The sequence below is a fragment of the Diceros bicornis genome, chromosome 3, assembly GCF_020826845.1.
Source record: "Diceros bicornis minor isolate mBicDic1 chromosome 3, mDicBic1.mat.cur, whole genome shotgun sequence".
In the NCBI taxonomy this organism is placed as follows: domain Eukaryota; kingdom Metazoa; phylum Chordata; class Mammalia; order Perissodactyla; family Rhinocerotidae; genus Diceros; species Diceros bicornis.
Genome location: NC_080742.1, coordinates 78,484,006 through 78,503,339, shown reverse-complemented (window position 1 = coordinate 78,503,339; position 19,334 = coordinate 78,484,006). Strand labels below are relative to the sequence as shown.

The following is a 19,334-nucleotide window of genomic DNA, read 5'->3' as shown; positions in this document are numbered from 1 at the left end:
GACACTGGCAGTTGAGCGATTAAGTGTGTGGAGGAGTTGGGGGAGGGGGCATAGGGCCGTGAGGGCAGGAGAAAGAGGAACTACATCTCCCAGAACCCTCCGGGAAAGTCCACGCCGCGGCGGCGGCGCCCCACCTCTTTCTCCGGCTAGACCCGCCCCACCGATGACGTCACAGAGGTGACGTCACGGCGCCCAGAGCGAGGCTGGGGTAGAGAGGCCGACAGAGCAGGAGTCGTCCGCTTGTCGTGGAGGCTACTAGGGAGCCGGCGAGAGGGTGAGCGGGCGAGTAGGCGAGCGAGCTAGAGCAGGCAGGAGGGAGCGTCGCGCAGCGCAGAGGAGCGCCAGGGCCGGGCCGCGGCGGAACCCACAGCCGGAGAGGGGCAGCCCGAGCCGGGCGCCGCGGGGTCCCCACCCCCACTCGGCCGGACAGTGCCCGGTGTTCCCCCGTGCGGGGGGCGGCGGCGGCGGCTGACGGGACCCGACAGCACCGCGGGGGTGTTGCCACCTCCACCGAGGAGCCGGTGCGGCCGCGGGCTCCTCAGAGCCGGGGCCCCGGGCCCGTGACAGACGGGCCGAGGAAGGGAGAGAGGCGGCGGCGGCGCAGGCGACGGGGAGGCAGCGGCGACACCATGTCATCCCCCAGTCCGGGCAAGAGGCGGATGGACACGGACGTGGTCAAGCTGTATCCTTCGTGGAGGGGCGATTCAGGCTGTATGTGGGTGGCGGTGTGGGGATGCCCAGAGCACCCCCTGAAACCCAAGCAGGGGCCCTGGGGCAGTCCAGGCCCCTGTCCGAGGCTCCCTCCCTCTCCTCCCTCCCCCCAGTGCCTGCGGCGGCTCCTTGGCACCTCCCAGGAGCTCGGAGCCTTTTCAGCTCTCCCTTTATCTGCAGCCCCCCGAAATGTGCGTTGTTCTTCGCTCTTCCTGCACCCCTGGTGCCCATGACTTTCCTCTACGACGTTTGGACGCCCAAGACGGCGTTTTTTTTTTTTTTTTTGTTTTTTGCAGGACCAGCCACCTTTCTTCACCACCACCGAGCGCACCTTCAGGGTCTCTCTGTCTCCTGTTTGCTTGCTCTGGATTTAGGGACTTGAGATAGAAATTCCCAAGGGTGAAGCCTTTCTCCCTTTCTTGAGATGCCTCCGTTCCCTCCACTCACATGCTTGTTGAACTGGGGTAACTCAAGTGACCTCCTTTATCCCTAATTCCTTTCTATATTAGGAAGAGAGTAGTCTGCTCAGTGCCCCTTCTTGTAATAAAGAGCTCTGAGTGTTTTAAATCAGGGACCCCTATTCAGCTGTCTGGGCCTTAGGAGAACCCCACTGTGTTTCTTTCCACTTACAAAGCCTGTCCCACCCATAGTTGCATGTGGTGAGGACCCCCAGGCCCTCTAGCAAGCCACCTTCCATATTGAGGATATGACAGCTGGGGGGAGGGAGAGAAAGAGGATCTCCTTGACAAAATAGCCCCTGTACTAGGCACTTAAGCAAACTCCCTCTGTGAGGATAGGGTTCTTGGGGAATAATTGCCCTGATCTTGCCAAGTGACACCCTTTATTTTCCTGCCCCCCACCCCCAACTTTATATACTCTGGAGGTAGCAGTGGGAAAGCTCTAACTGATAAGAGTCCTTCAGGCAGTGGTTTTGGTTGGAGTCCAGACTGATTATTTCATGACTAGCCAGAGAAATTCGCGAAGGTTCCTGTGACAAATTGAGACATTTTTTTTGAGGGGTAGTTTAGAGGGTGGGGGGACAGAGGAAATGAGCCCGGTGTTCTGAACAACTAATCCCTGGGGGGTGGGTAGCGTGTGAAACGCAGTTAAAAAAGTCCTGTCTCCTGCTTCTCTTTCTCCTTTACCCCCCATCCCCCCACCATTTCCCCCTGTTGCAGGGTTTTGTTTATATAACTCAAGTTGTTTGGCTAGATTCTTCAGGTGAATTCTTTCTTTCTTCCTTTTATTTGTTACTGTTTTTGATTGGATGTTTTACCTCTCTGTAGAGATGGATGATTATTGTCAAATACTCAGGGAATTCGCTGAAGTTTTAAAAAAGTAGTTTTTGCGTTTGGTTTGGAAGTGGGGGATGGGAGGCAAGTTGCTTGGGCAAGAAAATTTTTTTCATAATCTTTTCAGGAATAAGAAGGTGTTTTTCTTCTTACTTGGCAAAACTTGTTTAGAAATTAGGAATAGCAGATAACTTCTAAGTTTTAGGGTTTTGAAGTTTAGAATTTGGGGAAGGTGGGAATGAAGATTAGAGAGAGAAGCAAGAAATAAAGTATATATATTGTACCGAATATATATCTAGGCACAAGTGAAATTGACTCTCTGAGCTCTTTGTGGCTTTGATTGAGTTTTGTAAATGTGTGAATGATACCAGTAATGTTGGCTTTTCATAAGGCTCCAGGAAAACTTGTAACTATGGCTGTGTGTACATTTTACACAAAGCAGTTTCGAGTTTTATTTTTGTTTAGAAACTAGGAAATGACATGGCAGCAGAATCTGAGTTATTTTTATCTTGAATTGAGAGTTACTGTCACACCTAATGCAAATTTGTACCTAATGTTTAATTGGGATGGGGGTGGGAGAGAGAATTCCAGCTGTTTTTGATCAATGTCAGGTTCTCAAATTATGTACATATATATTTTTAGAAGATTGAGGGTAAAGGGTGAGGCCTAACTTGACCTGATGCCTTTTCCATACAGTGCCTTTTGTTCATTTAGTAGTTGTGGCATCTAGAATGATTACCGCATTTAGGAGTCGGGGTGTGGGGGTTGGAGAGGGAGAGAAAAACAGACAAAGAACAGCAGGGTGTCTTTTTTTTTTTTCTTCCCCTAAGTGGCTTATTTCATAGCTTATTTTTAGTAGAAAATGAAGAAAGGCAAAGATGCATTGGCCTTCTGTTCTTTCCCCACCTTCCTCCTTTCTGACAAAAGAAAGCAGAGGCGCTTTAAAATCGTAGATCTCTGAGATAGGAGCACAACAGTCTCGGAATTTAAAAGCCAGAGGTTATCTTTATTTCATGTTTGTTATTTTCTGGTCTAATGTAGTTTGGAAGTTAAAATTTTCATATTTCCTTTTGTGTGTGCATGTGTGTTATGGGGGATGAGAGATTTTGTGGCCTCCTTTCTCTGTTGAATTCGCATCAGTAGGCCCAAATGGAGCCAACAATTTTTGAGCAAGGTATATTTAGCAAAAAATTTAAGGAAAAATTCCCCAACCCACTATTAAAATGAATACAATTTTGTGAAAGAGCCGGGGGTTGAAAATGAAAGATGGTGGAGAGGAAGTAGAAAAGATCTGAAGGAATGTACTTGCTTTTTGCCCCTCGGTGCCTCTTGATGGTTTCTTTGGTGTGGAGGCCGATAGCTGGTTTCATTGCAATCTCCTGTTTAGCCCATTTTGGGATGTCTCCTGAGCGTAATTATGCCACCAAGATTTACAGCCTGGCAGGGAACCTATATAGTATGAAAGTAGCAGTGTGGGGGTAGGGAGAGAAGAGGATGTGTAACTAATTGGCTACTGCCTTCCACCACCTCGGTAGGTTCTTTTGGAGACACCGTCTCTGTTTGGAGTCGGTGATATTTCTTTTGTGACGGGTTGGTAGGAGGAGAGCTGACTCCCAAGTTATGCAGGGAGTGAGTGTTTTGCACCAATGCACTTAATAATCTGCTGGGCAGTTATGTTCTGAAACTCTGACTCATTCATTGTTTCTCTTCTGATCCTTTGCTGAGGGTTGTGCAAACCTTTCTAGGAGCCTATAAGCTGATGTACATACATGACTTATGGGCCCTGTAGGAATGTGTCCCAATCGAAAAACTTGCAGTTAACCCAAATCCTATGGAATGGTCGTGAATAGTGTGGCCATTTGTTTGGAAAGTCAGGTAGATTGGTGATACTATGCTGTTCCAGCCTAGCAACGCTTGAGGTTTCCATCTCAAACCTGGCTGATTATTTAGATTGTCTGAGAACTGGGACTTTGGGGACCTTATAGCGTGATTTGCCCTAAAGGAATATCGGTTTAAATTCTCCCCGGTGGAGGAACAAACAGCTCAGATTACATGGGTTTCCTTGTTGGTGGGGGTTACTCGTTTCACCCTGTTGCACAGGCTGGTGATCCTTTTATCTGTGAACCAATGGCCCCTGCTGAAGGCTGGAGCTGCTTGTTTTGGAAAAGCGTATGCAGGCAAAAGGCCGCAGGCACAGCTCCTCACAGCTCATTGGCTGCTCTGTTACTACCCGGAAAAGGAGGAGGGGCGGAGCTACCAAACAGCTGATGGAGTGTGTGACCAGAGTGTGTTTATATACAAAAGAAGGGGCTGGGAGGCCTTGTAAGTGGTGTTACAGGATCAAGAGTATTTTCAGGGGGTAAAAGAGGGGAGGAAAGCCTGACTTGTGAGTACAGAAATGTTCAGAAAAATTAAGATTGAATCAGAAAAGTGAATCTGATAATAATGGGGACTTGGCATACATTGTATTTGTTATTGGTGTGAGATTTTGGAACTTATTTTATAATACCAAGAGTTTTCAGAGATTCCCTTTTTCAGAGAGAGTGCTGGAACTTAAAACAGGATACGCTGACATTCTAAATGTACTTAAACTGACTCATGCAGGGATTCAAAAGTGTGGTAGAAAGGTAAGCTTCCCCTACAAAAGCTTTAAGAGTGATAGTCAGAAAGGGACAGTGTCTTATACTAGATTCATTAACAGCATTAGTGAATCTTACAGAATCCTGGGTGTCTGCTTTAGGGTTTCAGAAGCTTTCTGTAACAAGTTCATCGCCTCCATAGTTTGAACAACATGCTTGGGGCTAGGTGCTGGGGGTTCAGTAGTGAAAAATTCAGTGTGGGTGGTCATTGTGCTTATGTAACTAGTTAAACAATTTTTTTTTAAAGTACAGGCTTTGTTTATAGCAGGTCAGCACTGTATGTATCACCTTGCTTTTTGAATAACTTGTATTTACTTTCAGAATTGACTTTTCAAGAAATAGGAAGGTTAAGAAGTGAATTTTATGTGATGGGATGCGGATGTATGGGGATCTATATTTCTCTTATTTAAAAGATAGATGCTCAACAATTGAAACAAAAACAAGCATTAAAATGTGTAGCCATTTGTCTGTGACTTCAACTTTAGTATTTGCTGTCAGTAGTTATTCTGTCTTTGTTACTCTTTAATTTGTGCTCGAAGTGTAGACAATTCTGTAATCTTTTAACTAGCTGCAGTGTCAATTGGGAACCTGTGGTTTGCCTTTTATTTCCTGTGGCCTCTGTTTTAGTAACTTGATGAGATGGAAGGTGGAACAGTTTTATGGTCTTCAAGCTAAAAGTTGAAGTTTGGCAATACCCCGTGTTCTGATTTGTCTTCTCTGCCTAGGTTTTGGTGACAAATATAACATACTGGTACTTATTTTGGTTACGCAGGAACCTATGTGAGTAAGCATTTACAGCTTCAGAACATCTGATTCCTGCAGTGCAGTTCTGGTAAATTACACTCAAGTCTAAAAATTCAGCTTTTAGGGGAAAAAAATCTTTTGCATATGTGACCCATAACTTCCCTTATGCTGTTTGTGTGCATGCATTAGAAAAACCTGGATTTCTTGGTTTTCTAGTGTTGTGCAATTTTCCATCACCTTGACCTGCATTTAATTTATATATGTATTTTTAAATTTAGTATCTTGTTCAGTCTTAACAGGTTTGATGGTTCCAAGAATCATTGATTTTTAGGCATGCAATTCAGACCTGCAAAAGTCCTTACAGTGTAACTGTAACAGCTTTCTAACTGTAGATCCACAGTGTACCTTTTAGTAAAATGCTTTAATGAAAAAACTTACTTGAATTATAAAAGTAGTAAGATAATTGAGGAAAACGTATGTTACAAAAAGAAGGAAAACAGTCCCGCATAATCCTATCCTTTAAAGAGTGGTTCTCAAATTTAGTGCGATCTTAATTACTTGCAGGGTTTATTAAAACAGGTTACGGGGTCTCACTCCTGGAGTTGTCTGATTGAGTAGGTCTAGAGTGTGGAGCGTGAGGACTTGCATTCCTTTTTTTTTTTTTTAATTAAGTAATTAATTTTTTTTCTTTCCCCAAAGCCCCAGTGCATAGTTGTATATCCTAGTTGTAAGTCCTTCTGGTTCTTCTGTGTGAGCCCCTGCCACAGCATGGCAGCTGGCAGATGGGTGGTGTGGTTCCTCAACCAGGAAGCAAACCCAGGCTGCAGAAGTCGTGAGCGCTGAACCTTAACCACTGGGCCTTCAGGGCTGGCTCAGGACTTGCGTTTCTTTCTTTCTTTCTTTCTTTCTTTTTTTTTTGAGGAAGATCAGCCCTGAGCTAACATCCATGCCAATCCTCCTCTTTTTGCTGAGGAAGACCGGCTCTGCGCTAACGTCTATTGCCAATCCTCCTCCTTTTTTCCCCCCAAAGCCCCAGTAGATAGTTGTATGTCATAGTTGCACATCCTTCTAGTTGCTGTATGTGGGATGCGACCTCAGCATGGCCGGAGAAGCGGTGCATCAGTGCATGCCCGGCATCCGAACCCAGGCTGCCAGTAGCAGAGCACGCGCACTTCACTGCTAAGCCACGGGGCTGGCCCAGGACTTGCATTTCTAACAAGTTTCCAGATGATGCTGATGCTGTTGGTCCAGGGACCACAGTTTAAGGACATTTGTCCTCAAATGTTAACACTATGGTGTTTTTTCTTATCACTTTTTTATTCCCCCCAGGATATATTATTTTCAGCCTGTTGATCATATCCTGTGTGCCTTGTTTTTGCTGAACATTTTTGCAACTATCTTTCCCAGTTAAAAACATCAGGCGTAATGGGTAGCTCATGCAATATGCCATTTTGTGCCTGTGCCATTGATTTAATTCTTTGCCATTTTTCTGTGATAAATAAGGTTGAAATGAACATCCTTGTGCCTAAGGCTTTTCTTGTATTTTTGGATTATTTCTGTTTTCCAGAAATGCGATTCTAGATGAAAAAAGATAAACATTTGAATCAAGATTTAGTTAAAAATCTTGGGGCCTGACACAAAGTGGGCTCTCATTTTGTTCTGTTGTGTTTTAGTTGGTGTCGTTTCAGCCCTGAAGCAGTCAACCTGGCATAGTGATGGAAGATGAATTCTGATCTCTTTGTTTAGACTTTCGTGTTTTTGTGATAATGGTGATCCTCAAATTAGGGATACTTTTGTACTACTCAAAGTGCCTATGTTGAGTTGGTAGATTAAATATGTTACATTTATGAGCAGATAGATCTGACTGGTAAGAGCTCTCGAATTCGTTTTGGTATCTTGAATTTTTTTTATTTTTGTTTTTTATTGAGGTATAAATGATATAAAATAACTGTACATATTTAAAGTGATAAATCTGATGTTTGACATCAGTATCACCCACGAAGCCTGTTGCCGCAATGAAGATAGTAAACATACTCATCTTCCCCAAAAGTTTCTTGTGCCCTTAGGTAGTCTTTTCTTCCCTCTCCCCCAACTATCGACCTGATTTCTGTCACTATAGATTATTTTGCATTTTCTAGAATTTTATATAAATGGAATCATACAGTATGTACTCTTTTTGTGTAGATTCTTTCATCGTATTTTGAGATTCACGCATGTAGTTACCATGTAGTTCTTTCCTTTTTATTGCTGAGTAGTATTTCATTGTATGGGTATACCACAGTGTGTTTATGCAACACTTCTATATGGATATTTGGTTATTTCCAGTTTGGGGCTGTTACAAATAAAACTGCTGTGAACATTTGTATGGACATGCACTTGCTTTTCTCTTGAGTAAATATACAGGAGTGGAGTAGCTGGATCGTGTGGTAGGTATATGTTTAACTTTCTAACAGGTAGCTCGAATTTAACTTTTAGTGATGATGATCTGTATTTCCTGTGCAATTAGATTGTGACCTTAAACTGTTGTTTCAGTTGTGTATTTTAAAGGAATCCCATTACATAGCATAATCCTGAAGCACTGGTTTCTAACCTAACTCTGTCAAAGCTTGTTTTGTAGCTGCTGTTCCCGTTCCCACTTTCAAAATTAGTGAATTAAATGTTCATTGTGAAATATTTTTATTTTTGGCCCTTTGAAATTGTAGTTCAGGAATTATGGTCACAAATAACATATTTTTGCATTTGCTGGTAAGACTCTGTATACCTTTTTGTAAAAGCAAGCACACTTTTTGTTGATGGTACCCTTTTCTTTTTGTAAGATATTGACAAGAATTTTTTTTTAACGTTAGTTTTACTTAGCACCTTGTGTCACATTTACAGTAGTTTACAGATATTTACACAGGACTCTGTTGAGGTCTGAATAGTATCTTCTATTTTCATATGGACTAAATTCAGGTAAAAGGAACCAACAGCAAATCAATGGCAGAGCTGGAAACAGATTCTAAGAGTTAGGGTATCCCTTAGTATGTTTTTCTGGCATCTTTTTTAAAGTTAATTTTTAATGAAATGGTGGGGTGTTTTGTTTTGTTTGTTTTTTTACTTTGTGGCGTCCTATGTGAGTTATTTGATGGGTTAATTAGTAGACGTTACCATAATAAAAAATTAGACATTGCTTTGTAAAAGTTATGATCACATTCTTTCTGATAAGTTACAAACATTTGAATTTATGTATAGGTGTTTATGTGCATGTTGCTTAAAAAATTAACACCTATTACTGATAGCTGGAACTTTTAGCTTGGCTAACAAGAAAGAAGACAACCTGGCTTATGCCTGTTTCAGGTTGGAGTCTATGACAATTTATTCAGTAGGTGGACTTTGGTTCAGCAGTCAGACACGAGGATGTTACTCTGAGCATGTATATTAGTGTATTATTTTCTGATGGCCGTAGTGTAATTCAAGTGCAGTGTAGAAACCTTTGAAAACACAGAAAAGTCAGTGTATACTTTTGAGATGCAGTTGTTCCATTAGCAAGTCTTAGGTAGAGTATCACATTTGAGAAGAACTGTTGTATTTTTATGGGCAGGTGCTGTGGTGGTTGTAATTTCTTCTCTATACCTCACCAGATGTTTGGGAAAGGTGGCTGGTTGTTTGCAGGCTGATGGTGGTACCTGCCCATGCCTGGCAGAACCCAAATCCTCAAGAGCCAGGTGGAAAGCCCCACAGGGCAGCTATATGTACATGAGAGATGAAGGATCCTTTTTGCCTTCCCCTGCTTTTTACGTATCTAGGGCATTAGGTAGTTGGTTTGAATACCTGCTACTGATCTTTTGACCTGGCCCTGCACAGAAGTCAGGGAGGAGTAGGAAACCTTGTGAAGGGGAGGGGCTTGGCTGGACTTTGTCATTCTTAGGAAGACAGGCATGACTGGTGGGTCTATCTCTGGGCTAACAAAAGATGCCTGGGCTGTAGCACTTGGAGGAACCATATTTAGGGATTTAGAATATTATTTAATTGATTGGGAATGGAATCTTGGTCTTTTGTTCAACTCTCTGGTTTCTAACTTTTAAACCACTTTTAGGGAGGCACTATGTATAAAAGAGATATTCCCTACATGTGAAATTGTTATTAATGTTGTAAATTACGGTATTTTCTTTTTAGTATTAAGCAAAATGTTTCTTTTTCCATGTATCATGTTTTTATCATGTACACTTCTCAGGGTTTCTTGGATTATAAAATCTTAGTTGAAGTAATAATATAAATAGAAAATTAGATACCGAGTGTGCCTGGTTCGTGTTATATCAGAAGCAATTGGGTTACTACTCAGCTTAGTGAAAATAAATTTAGTTGTTTTGTCCAAATGGTGCCAGTATAACTTTGGTTATCTGGATATTGCTTTTCAATCAGTTGACTTTATTGTGTAGACAGTTTCTGAAAGGTTAATTAATTCAAAAATTCAGGTAAACATTTCCGTTGTAGCATCTGGCTATAGAAGGTTTATTCAGTTAGACTAGTGTCCATAAGAGATCACCAGGGGTAATACAGTTGAATATATTGTTTTATGGTCTTATAGACTACTGAATGTTTAGTACCCTTTTGCTAATCTAGTTATCTAAATCTGTAAATAAATTAGTAAGTCTCCTTGGCAACAAACTTGGAACTACATAACCTTTTTTGTTTCACTCCAAAGGAAAGAAACTGAATTTGCTTTTTTTCATTAACAAATGGTCCCTTTTATATGGTCTTTAGGGTCCCACGACTGTGAATTGGTACTTGGTCAGAGCTCTAAGCCAAACAATCCCACAATATAGATCTTGGACACTTTGGATTTTTTTTACAAATTGTATTTACATTCAAATGGATGAACACAGGGAGGAAATGCATTTTAAATATTTGTGGCATTTTCTGACAAGAGGTGGAAATCTTGGTGGCTGATCTTAATGTTGCTTTAAAGTATATTTAAATGGGCCGGCCCCGTGGCTTAGCGGTTAAGTGTGCGTGTTCCGCTGCTGGCGGCCCGGGTTCGGATCCTGGGCGCGCACCAACGCACTGCTTCTCCAGCCATGCTGAGGCTGCGTCCCACATACAGCAACTAGAAGGATGTGCAGCTATGACATACAACAATCTACTGGGGCTTCGGGGGGAAAATAAATAAATAAATAAATAAAATCTTTAAAAAAAAAGAAAGTATATTTAAGTAAGTATATTAAAATGTAGAACCTAATACATGTTTGATAACAGAATCGCTGCTCTTGGCAACACAATTTGACATTATTAGCATCTGTTAATTTTACCCACTAATTAATTCAATTCACCACAGCCACCATCTTAATAATGAATAAAGAAAAAAAAAACCCTGTATTTTGCCTCTTTATTCATTTATATCCTTAGAGATTTAAAATAAAAAACAACACAGTATTTTTCTTTTAAGTCAGTTTTGTTTTATGGGTAGAAGAAGGAGAGGAAGTAGACCTTCGAGTGTGTTCTTTAGTTTGATTATCTAGATTGCTACCCAGTTCTCTTGGCAGTAAAGAAAGGTGGCTCTTAAATGCTGTCTTTGATTCTCAAATGACATATTTGAGTATACCTCTATTGAGTCATTCATGCTCTTGTGAACACTTACTTGCTTTTATCTTTTCTTTCTACAGGCTCTTGGGTAAGAATAGTTAGGTACCAGATTCTTTCTTTGAGTAATTAATGTGGCTTTTCCTTTGAGATTAGGCTAAGAATTTTGTAACATGTAAACCATGATATATCAGGAACACTATTGGTGGCTCATAAAGACTATAATTTCGTTTCATATATTTCAGTCTATGTATCTATTTTTTATTAGTGTTCGTAGCTTATACTTTGATTGATTTCTAGAAATTGAGCAAGACAGTTAAATTCACTAACAGGAAAGTACACAAATAAGCCTTTGGAGAGACGGTATTTCCAGATTCTTTACAATATCTTACATTCAGGCTTAATTAAAAGTAGTAGTGAAGCCAGGCCCTTTTTTCTAGGAGTTTGAAAATCAGAGTCTACTTGGCCTGTTTCACTTTCTGCAGTTTGGCAGTTATTTATCAAATTCGAATTTACTTATGCTAAAAATGTATAGCTGTTTACAGTTTTGCTATGTATCCTCTGAGTGTAACAGTAGGCTGTGCCTTAGATTTGCCTTGACTCTGTTCGATGAAGTCAGACACAATGGAACTTGGCACCTGAATTTTGTGTGCTTATACTTTAAAGGTCTTGGTCTCTCCTTGCCTCTGAAGAATTTGTTTTTCTAAGCTAGTTTTATACAATCTGGTCACTGTTTCTGAGATTCAGAAGCTGCTAACTGACTGTGTTTTCTTTAAGTCTTCAAGGTTGGAAGTCGAGAGGTCTCTCTCACCCAGCATCCTCCTGTGCTCAGGCAAGGTAAATGGGAGTAGTTCCCTGCCGCCATGGGAGGTTATTCCCAAGATTATTATGTTAGTCCCTTTGCATCTTGTAATTCAAAGAATAACTAATGAAATACCATGTCTACTTGTGTTTATTCTCAATTTTTTTTTATTGGTGAACTGGTATGTATACTCAAGCCTTTGAATTGAATTATTATCTTAATTAACAGATACAGGACTTATCTTTCTATTTGCTTAATGGGAAATAGAATTAGAAATTCTTTGTTTTTCTAAAATCAGAAATTAGTGTATGACTTGTGTGCTTTTAAATTGGGGCTTATTACTCATTTGAATGAATTGGATAAAATGTAATGATTTTAGTCTGTCAGTTCTGGCTGTTTTATTTCTTAACTGTCATTCTTAGAGTGTTTTGTCAGCTTTGAAGTTCTGATGACATTTTATCATTTAAAGTTAAATTTTTGTAGGTATTACACTTACGTAGATTTTAGCATGTTTTTCTACTTGGAGAAAACCTGGAATGCAAATAATAGTATTACAAAGCAATGGTTGCTCTCTGAATGTAAGGGCTCTTTGAGTTGAAATTAATAATTGTGTTCTTTCTAGGCAATATCATTTGTGGCTTTAAGTAACAATTTAAGAAATATTAATGCCTGGCTGTGCTGCTTCAGATTAGGAGGGTAGACTCCAGTAACTTTGTTTTTGTTATTGATAGAAAAAATAGAAGCCAAGATTGAAATAAGGAGTCTGCTTTTCATCTGTGACTTATAAAATCAGTTTTACTACTTAGTAGCCACATTTGTTATGTGAAAAATAGAATTAGAACATTATAGCCTAATGTCTCAGTTAATCCTATTTATGAATGTAAGAGTCATAAAGAGAAAATTAAAATGACTTAGTAGGTTTTAATATAAATGTTCTGGTATCTCTTTACAACAATAAATTAGATGGCATTGCATTTTGTATTCTTGAAGTGTCTGAATTGTATGTGCCCTGTCAATAATTTAAAAAATAAAATAAGCCCCATAAGAGTCCTTGACTTACGGAAGCTTTTGTCAGGATAGAATGGCAGCATACTGTTCCTTTTAAAATTTTATGTATTTAATGACCTAAATTATATTTTGGTTTTTAAAGGGTAAACTAGGGAATGGGAGTATAATTGAGTAAGAGAATATGCCCAGAGCTAGGATAGGATCTTATCAGAGTTTGAAACAGTTTAGTACTTAAGCATTTGAATGTTTCACCTTTATGTCTTTTGCTACTCTCCAGATATTTTAAATATATCTTTCACAGAAACTTAGTTGCTAACATTTTTATTGATATTTAAACTCCGAGTCCCTGTATTGGATCAGTTTTGCTTCGTATTTATAGTAATTTTAATTATTAGTCTCAAGACAGCTAAGCATGTGTAAAAACTTTAGATGCTTAATTTTTTAAAAGTTGGGATGATTTTATAAAAACAAGACTTGGGGTGTAAGAGCCCTTCTTATTTTTCTACTGTGTTTGCCTTAATGTTTGATATCTTTTACTTTTTTTAGGTGAACTTTTTATTTTAGATTTACAGAAAAGTTGCAAAGATAGTACAGAGAGTTCCTGCTCCTCACTCAGTTCTAGTTACCCCTCTGTTATCATTTTATATTACTGTGGCACGTTTGTCTAAACTAAGAAACCAACATTGGTACATCACTGTAAACTAAACTTCAGGCTCTATTCGGATTTCACCAGCTTTTCTATGAATGTTCTTTCCTGTTTCAGGGTTCAATCCAGGATACCACATTACATTTAGTGGTCATGTCTCCTTAGTATTCTCTAGTCTGTGACCGTTTCTCACTTTTTCCTTGTTTTACATTACCTTGACCATTTTGGAGTACTCGTCATATTTTGGAGTATTCCTCAATTTTGGTTTATCTGATTTATTTTCCTTCATGATTAGATGTTATAATAGTGAGGTATTAAAATTTGACCAAACTCATTGTGGGTTTTCGGAAAGAATACCACAAAGGTGAAGTGCCTTTCTAATCACATATGATGTGTGTGTGGGGTGCCTGTGTCCTCATGACGTCATTGGTAGTGTTAACCTTGATCCACTTGATTAAGGTGGTGCTTGCCAGGTTTCTCCACTATAAGGTTACTGTTTTTCCCTTCTGTATTCTGTTCTTTGGAAGCTAGTCACTAAGTGTGGTGACATTCAAGGGGGCCAGAAGAATTAGACTCTACCTCCTGGAGTGGGTAATTGTTTTTGACTTTTGACCGTAATGTATTAGTGCACTGATCTTAGTTATTAGTGGCTTTTGTACAGAAGTTACATTTGATTTTAAATGAAATGTAAATTGGTACTACTATTTTGGAAACAAAATGGGAAGTAAATATATGAGGATGTGGTCTAGGAGCACACAGATTTGGTGGATTTGTTTATTTAGCAATTTACATGGCAAATTTAACACTCCATTTGGCTATTTTTAGATCTATAATAACATTTATGTGTGACAATGAAGATAAACTTAGGATGAGTTGCCAAGGGTATTAGTAAAGAGCCTCATAACTCAAGGAATTCTATAATCTTGAGTTTTAGATCAGAAAGAACTTGGAGGTGGGGTAGTGATAAAATGCTTTTACATTCTGCATCTCTTATTATTATTATCTAGTTATATAATTAACTCAAGAGAGAAGAATATATTCTATCAGCTGCTATTTCTAGCAAAGGGTCATTATTTTGGCTCATAGAAACATTTTATTCTATCTTAAAGGAGTGTATTTTTCACCATTTTGATATCTTTTTTTCTTTGTAGCAGTTTTATTTGTGGTTTCAATGAAAATCTTGATATAATTGTGGTTGGCAGTTTTAACCAGAAATTCAATTATTATGGGAAGATTGACTGTGAGTAGAATTTCACTTTTTCTTGGCCTCAGAATTTTCTAAGCAATCGAAGCTTACTCTTTTATTTATTTTTTTAATTATTATTTTTATTTTTTTGCTGGGAAAGATTCGCCCTGAGCGGACATCTGTTGTGAATCTTCGTTTCTTTGTTTTTTCCTCCCCAAAGCCCCAGTACATAGTTGTATATTCTAGTTGTAGATTCTTCTAGTTCTTCTTTGTGAGCCACTGCCACAGCATGGCTATTGACAGATGAGTGCGTGGTTCCACACCCGGGAACTGAACCTGGCCCGCCGGAGCAGAGCACACTGAACTTTAACTGCTAGGCCATCAGGGCTGGCTTGAAGCTTACTCTTTTAAATGGTAAAACTTGTTTACTTTGACAGTTTTTGGTGTATTTTTATTTTGGCTGATGTTTTTGTCATTTCTCCTTTCTTTCTAGGAATAACACTAACTGATTTTCATATGATGAAAGTTGTGAAGTATATACAATACATTGTTTTCTTGAGCAGAGTATATTTATATTTGAGGCTATTGGGTAAGTGACTGCTGGAAAAATAAAAGTGAGATATTAAAATCTGGCCAAACCCGTTTGGTTTCTAGGTTAAAAAGTTAAGCCAAAGTATTTATCTTTCAGGGGCTTCCTTGAAAAGAGTGAAGAAGAAAGGTAGAAATTGGGTGTTAATGGCAAATATCTCATTAGTTATAAGTGGAGTGGCAAATTCTTTAATTTGAGATTGTTGAGGATAGTTCAGAATTTATAAATCAACTCATGGGGATACCTGGGTTTTTGTGAGGTATATAAGTCAGAAGTGTTTATAACCAGCTGTTTATTAGTTTAATAAACCTGGTGGTGCATTTTTAGACTTTTGGCCTTAAGTAATGCCAGCATCTGGATGTCATGTAGGTACTGAGAGTCAATAGTGTGGCACTTAGGGCCATCTTACTGGCTTGATGACTCTGGGCAGGTGTTCAACTGGTTCTTTTGTACCTCTTTCCTTTGCTCTCTTTCTTAGGTTTGAGTGCCCTGTGAGCCTTTTTTTTTTTGAAATCAAGGCTATTTTTTTTAGAGCAGTTTTAGGTTCACAGCAGAATTTAGGGGAAGGTACGGAGATTTTCTCTATCCCCCTGCCCCCACTCGTCAACCGCCTCCCTTATCATCAGCATTTGCCACCAGAGTGGTGCATTTGTTACAATTGATGAACCTACATTGATACAGCATTATCACTCAAACTCTATAGTTTACATTAGGGTTCACTCTTGGTGTTGTGTATCTTTGGGTTTGGACATGTGTATAATGACATGTATCCATCATTATGATATCATACAGAGTATTTTCACTGCCCTAAAAATCTTCTGTGTTCTGTTTATTCATCTTCCCCACCCTCACCCCCTTGCAACCACTGGTCTTTTTACTGTCTCTCCATAGTTTTGCCTTTTCCAGAATGTCATATAGTTGGAATCATACAGTATGTAGCCTTTTCATTTCATATTGGCTTCTTTCACTTAGTAATAGGCCTTTAAGTTTCCTCCATGTCTTCTCATGGCTTGATAACTTTTTAGTGCTGAGTAGTATTCCATTGTTGGGATGTACCACAGCTTGTGAATGTATTCGTTTACCTCAGTTGGCCATTTTCAGTGAACAGAGCTAATAGTCTTTTAATGATTTCTAACTTTTCCAGATTCACCTTTGTACTTTTTTCAAAAAATCTCTTAGTAGCGAGTAGCTAAATTCTATACTACTGGCCTATTCTGTCCTTAATTTTACCTTTTTTTTTTTTTTTTTTTGCTGAGGAAGATTTGCCCTGAGCTAACATCTCTTGCCAGCCTTCCTCTTTTGTATGTGAGCAGCCATCACAGCATGGCCACTGAACGAGTGGTGTGGGTCTGTGCCCACGAACTGAACCTGGGCCGCCGAAGTGGAGCGTGCCGAACTTAACCCACTAGGCCACCAGGGCTGGCCCTCAATTCTACCTTTCTTACCCCCTGATACTTGTTCTATAATGTACTACTTCTCATTCTAATATATTTCACATTTATTGTAGCATACTTTCTTTGAGATGTCATGGCCCACTTTTTACGGAAAAAAAACCTGGGCTACACAGATTGGTTGAAAGTGCTGAGATCATAGAATAAGTCCTTCTAGTGATGGGTCTGGAGCTGACTAAGGTTTCTTATGCTTTTGTCCCTTATAGCACACGTTTAGCTTTGCACATGAAACAGGTGTTCCGGAAACACCTGTTAAATGAATTATGGTAAATAATATACCATGAGTTTTTTCACCAAGTCCTTGGGTAAGTTTTAGACTAAACTTGGGCACCTATATGGAAACAATATGGAAATCATGCTGGAAGAGGCAAATCTTCCTCAGATGATGGAGACTTCGGTTCTTTTATATGCAGATGGCATTTGCCATTTCATGTACACTGTTGGTTGTTCCACATGTAACATGTGTATTTGTGTTCTGAAATTGTCCTAAATGCTAATTCTTTAGTTTATTAAATGCCATTTTCTGGTGATTTCTCTGTTAAGATTATTCGATTGCTGGTTTTATTTAAGATTAAAGGAAATTGAGATTGTGGATTAGGGGAAGAAACAGCTAAAACTTCTGTTACTTCCCTTGTAGGGTGGAATACCTTACACTTATCCAAATCATATAGCTTACTAATACTCTGTTTGATACTTTGTAGTGTCTCAAGCTCCTCCTCATAAATTAGTGGTTCTAAAGGTGGCTTTTACTAGCTTAAGATTTGATACTATCAACTTCTTTGTCTGTTCAGGCCTTCATTGAGGACCTGTCTTTATTTTGTGTTTATTTTCACTCTTTAACCCATACCCTGAGGAAAGAAAAGATTTTATTTAAGAAATATTTTAGGGCTGGCCCCGTGGCTTAGCGGTTAAGTGCGCGCGCTCCGCTGCTGGCAGCCTGGGTTCGGATCCCGGGTGCGCACCGACGCACCACTTCTCCGGCCATGCTGAGGCCACGTCCCACATACAGCAGCTAGAAGGATGTGCAACTACGACATACAACTATCTACTGGGGCCTTGGGGAAAAAGAAATAAATAAATAAAAGTGGAAAAAAAAAAATATTTTAACTGCTGACACCTTCTATGAAAATTGTATGTGGCCTGTTTTTAGTTACTCAGAACATGAGGAAAATACTTTGTAATAGCCAGATATTTAAAATCTGACTTTAAAGATGCAAAACTTGAGGTCTCTTGATATATTTAAACAGTATATACACATAAGTACAGTTTTTTTCCTTTGTGTATTTGCACACACAAATTGTGTTCTCTGTTAAGGAAGAAGAGATTTTTGCTCCTTATGGTATTAGTAAGTTCTTTAATTATTTGAACCCTCTAGTACAGAGGTTCCACAGTGTTGCCTGCAGACCCCTGGGGATCCCCAAGACTCTTTAGGAGGACCATAAGGTTAAAACTTATTTCCTAGTTATATTATAATTCTTTTTTTTTTTTTTGATGAGGAAGATTGGCCTGAATATCCGTTGCTAATCTTCCTCTTTTTGCTTGCCTGAGCTAACATCTGTGCCAATCTTCCTCTACCTTGTACTTGGGACGCTGCCACAGCATGGCTTAACAAGTGGTGTATAGGTCGGTGCCTGGGATCTGAATCTGTGAACCCGAAGCCCCCGAAGCGGAGCACGTGAACTTAACCACTACACCACTGGGCCAGCCCGTAATTCATTTTTTTTTGCCTTTTTTTTTTTTTTTTTTCTGTATTGACATTTGTACTGATGGTGAAAAACCAATGGTGGATAAAACTGTTGATGACTTACCACACCAAAATCGTGTTACTGCTGGTCTTATTCTTCACCACCACATACCTATGGTTTAAAAAAAGGCAGGTTTACTTGAGCATGACCTTGATAAGGAGTAAAAACAATTGATAAAATTTTACCCTCAAGTACATGTCTCTTTAATATTCTGTGTGATGAAATGAGAAGCACCTTTCCTGCGTACTAAAAGTATGGTGGTTGTTTCTTAAAGAATTTTTTTTTTTTTTTAAATTTTTATTTATTTTTATTTTTTCCCCAAAGCCCCGGTATATAGTTGTATGTCATAGCTGCACATCCTTCTAGTTGCTGTATGTGGGATGCGGCCTCAGCATGGCGGGAGAAGCGGTGCTTCAGTGCGCGCCTGGGATCCGAACCTGGGCCGCCAGTAGCGGAGCGCACGTACTTAACCACTAAGCCACGGGGCCGGCCCTATGGTGGTGGTTTCTAGAAAAAGCACTTACGTGATTTTGAGTTGCCAACTGAACTAGCTGCTTTTTTTATGGGATGCCATTTGTACTTGAAAGTGTGACTGACTGATGAACTATGGTTATGCAGACTTGATGTTTGCCAGACATTTTCTCAAAAATGAACAAAGCAAGCCCAGCACTTAAACAAAAACTGATGGTATACATTGCCAATGATAGAATACAAGCTTTAAAATGAAAATTAGAGTTTTGGGAAACTTACGTCTGCCACCAGATGCTTGACAGTTGTCTAATACTTACATTTCTGATGAGATCAGTGGTGATATTAACAAACATGATTTTTCAATATCGTGTGATGAAATGTGTCAACATTTGCAATATCTGTATGAGTCATTGAACTAGTATTTTCCAGATGGCCGATGCATGATAGAAAATCATGCTTGGGTAAAAGATCCATTCAAAATACAAGGTAGA

The 19,334-nt window shown here is 39.5% G+C and overlaps 1 protein-coding gene across 2 annotated transcripts in view; it reads left to right on the top strand.

The window, feature by feature from the left end:
* Nucleotides 1-204: 204 nt before the first annotated feature.
* UBE2H (ubiquitin conjugating enzyme E2 H) overlaps nt 205-19,334 on the top strand; it is a 98,700-nt gene continuing 79,570 nt past the window's right edge. For both annotated transcript variants that reach the window (XM_058529860.1, XM_058529852.1), the window contains exon 1: nt 205-682. In XM_058529860.1, coding sequence (XP_058385843.1) covers nt 630-682 — 53 coding nt within the window. In that variant the 5' untranslated portion in view covers nt 205-629. The remainder of the gene's footprint in view (nt 683-19,334) is intronic.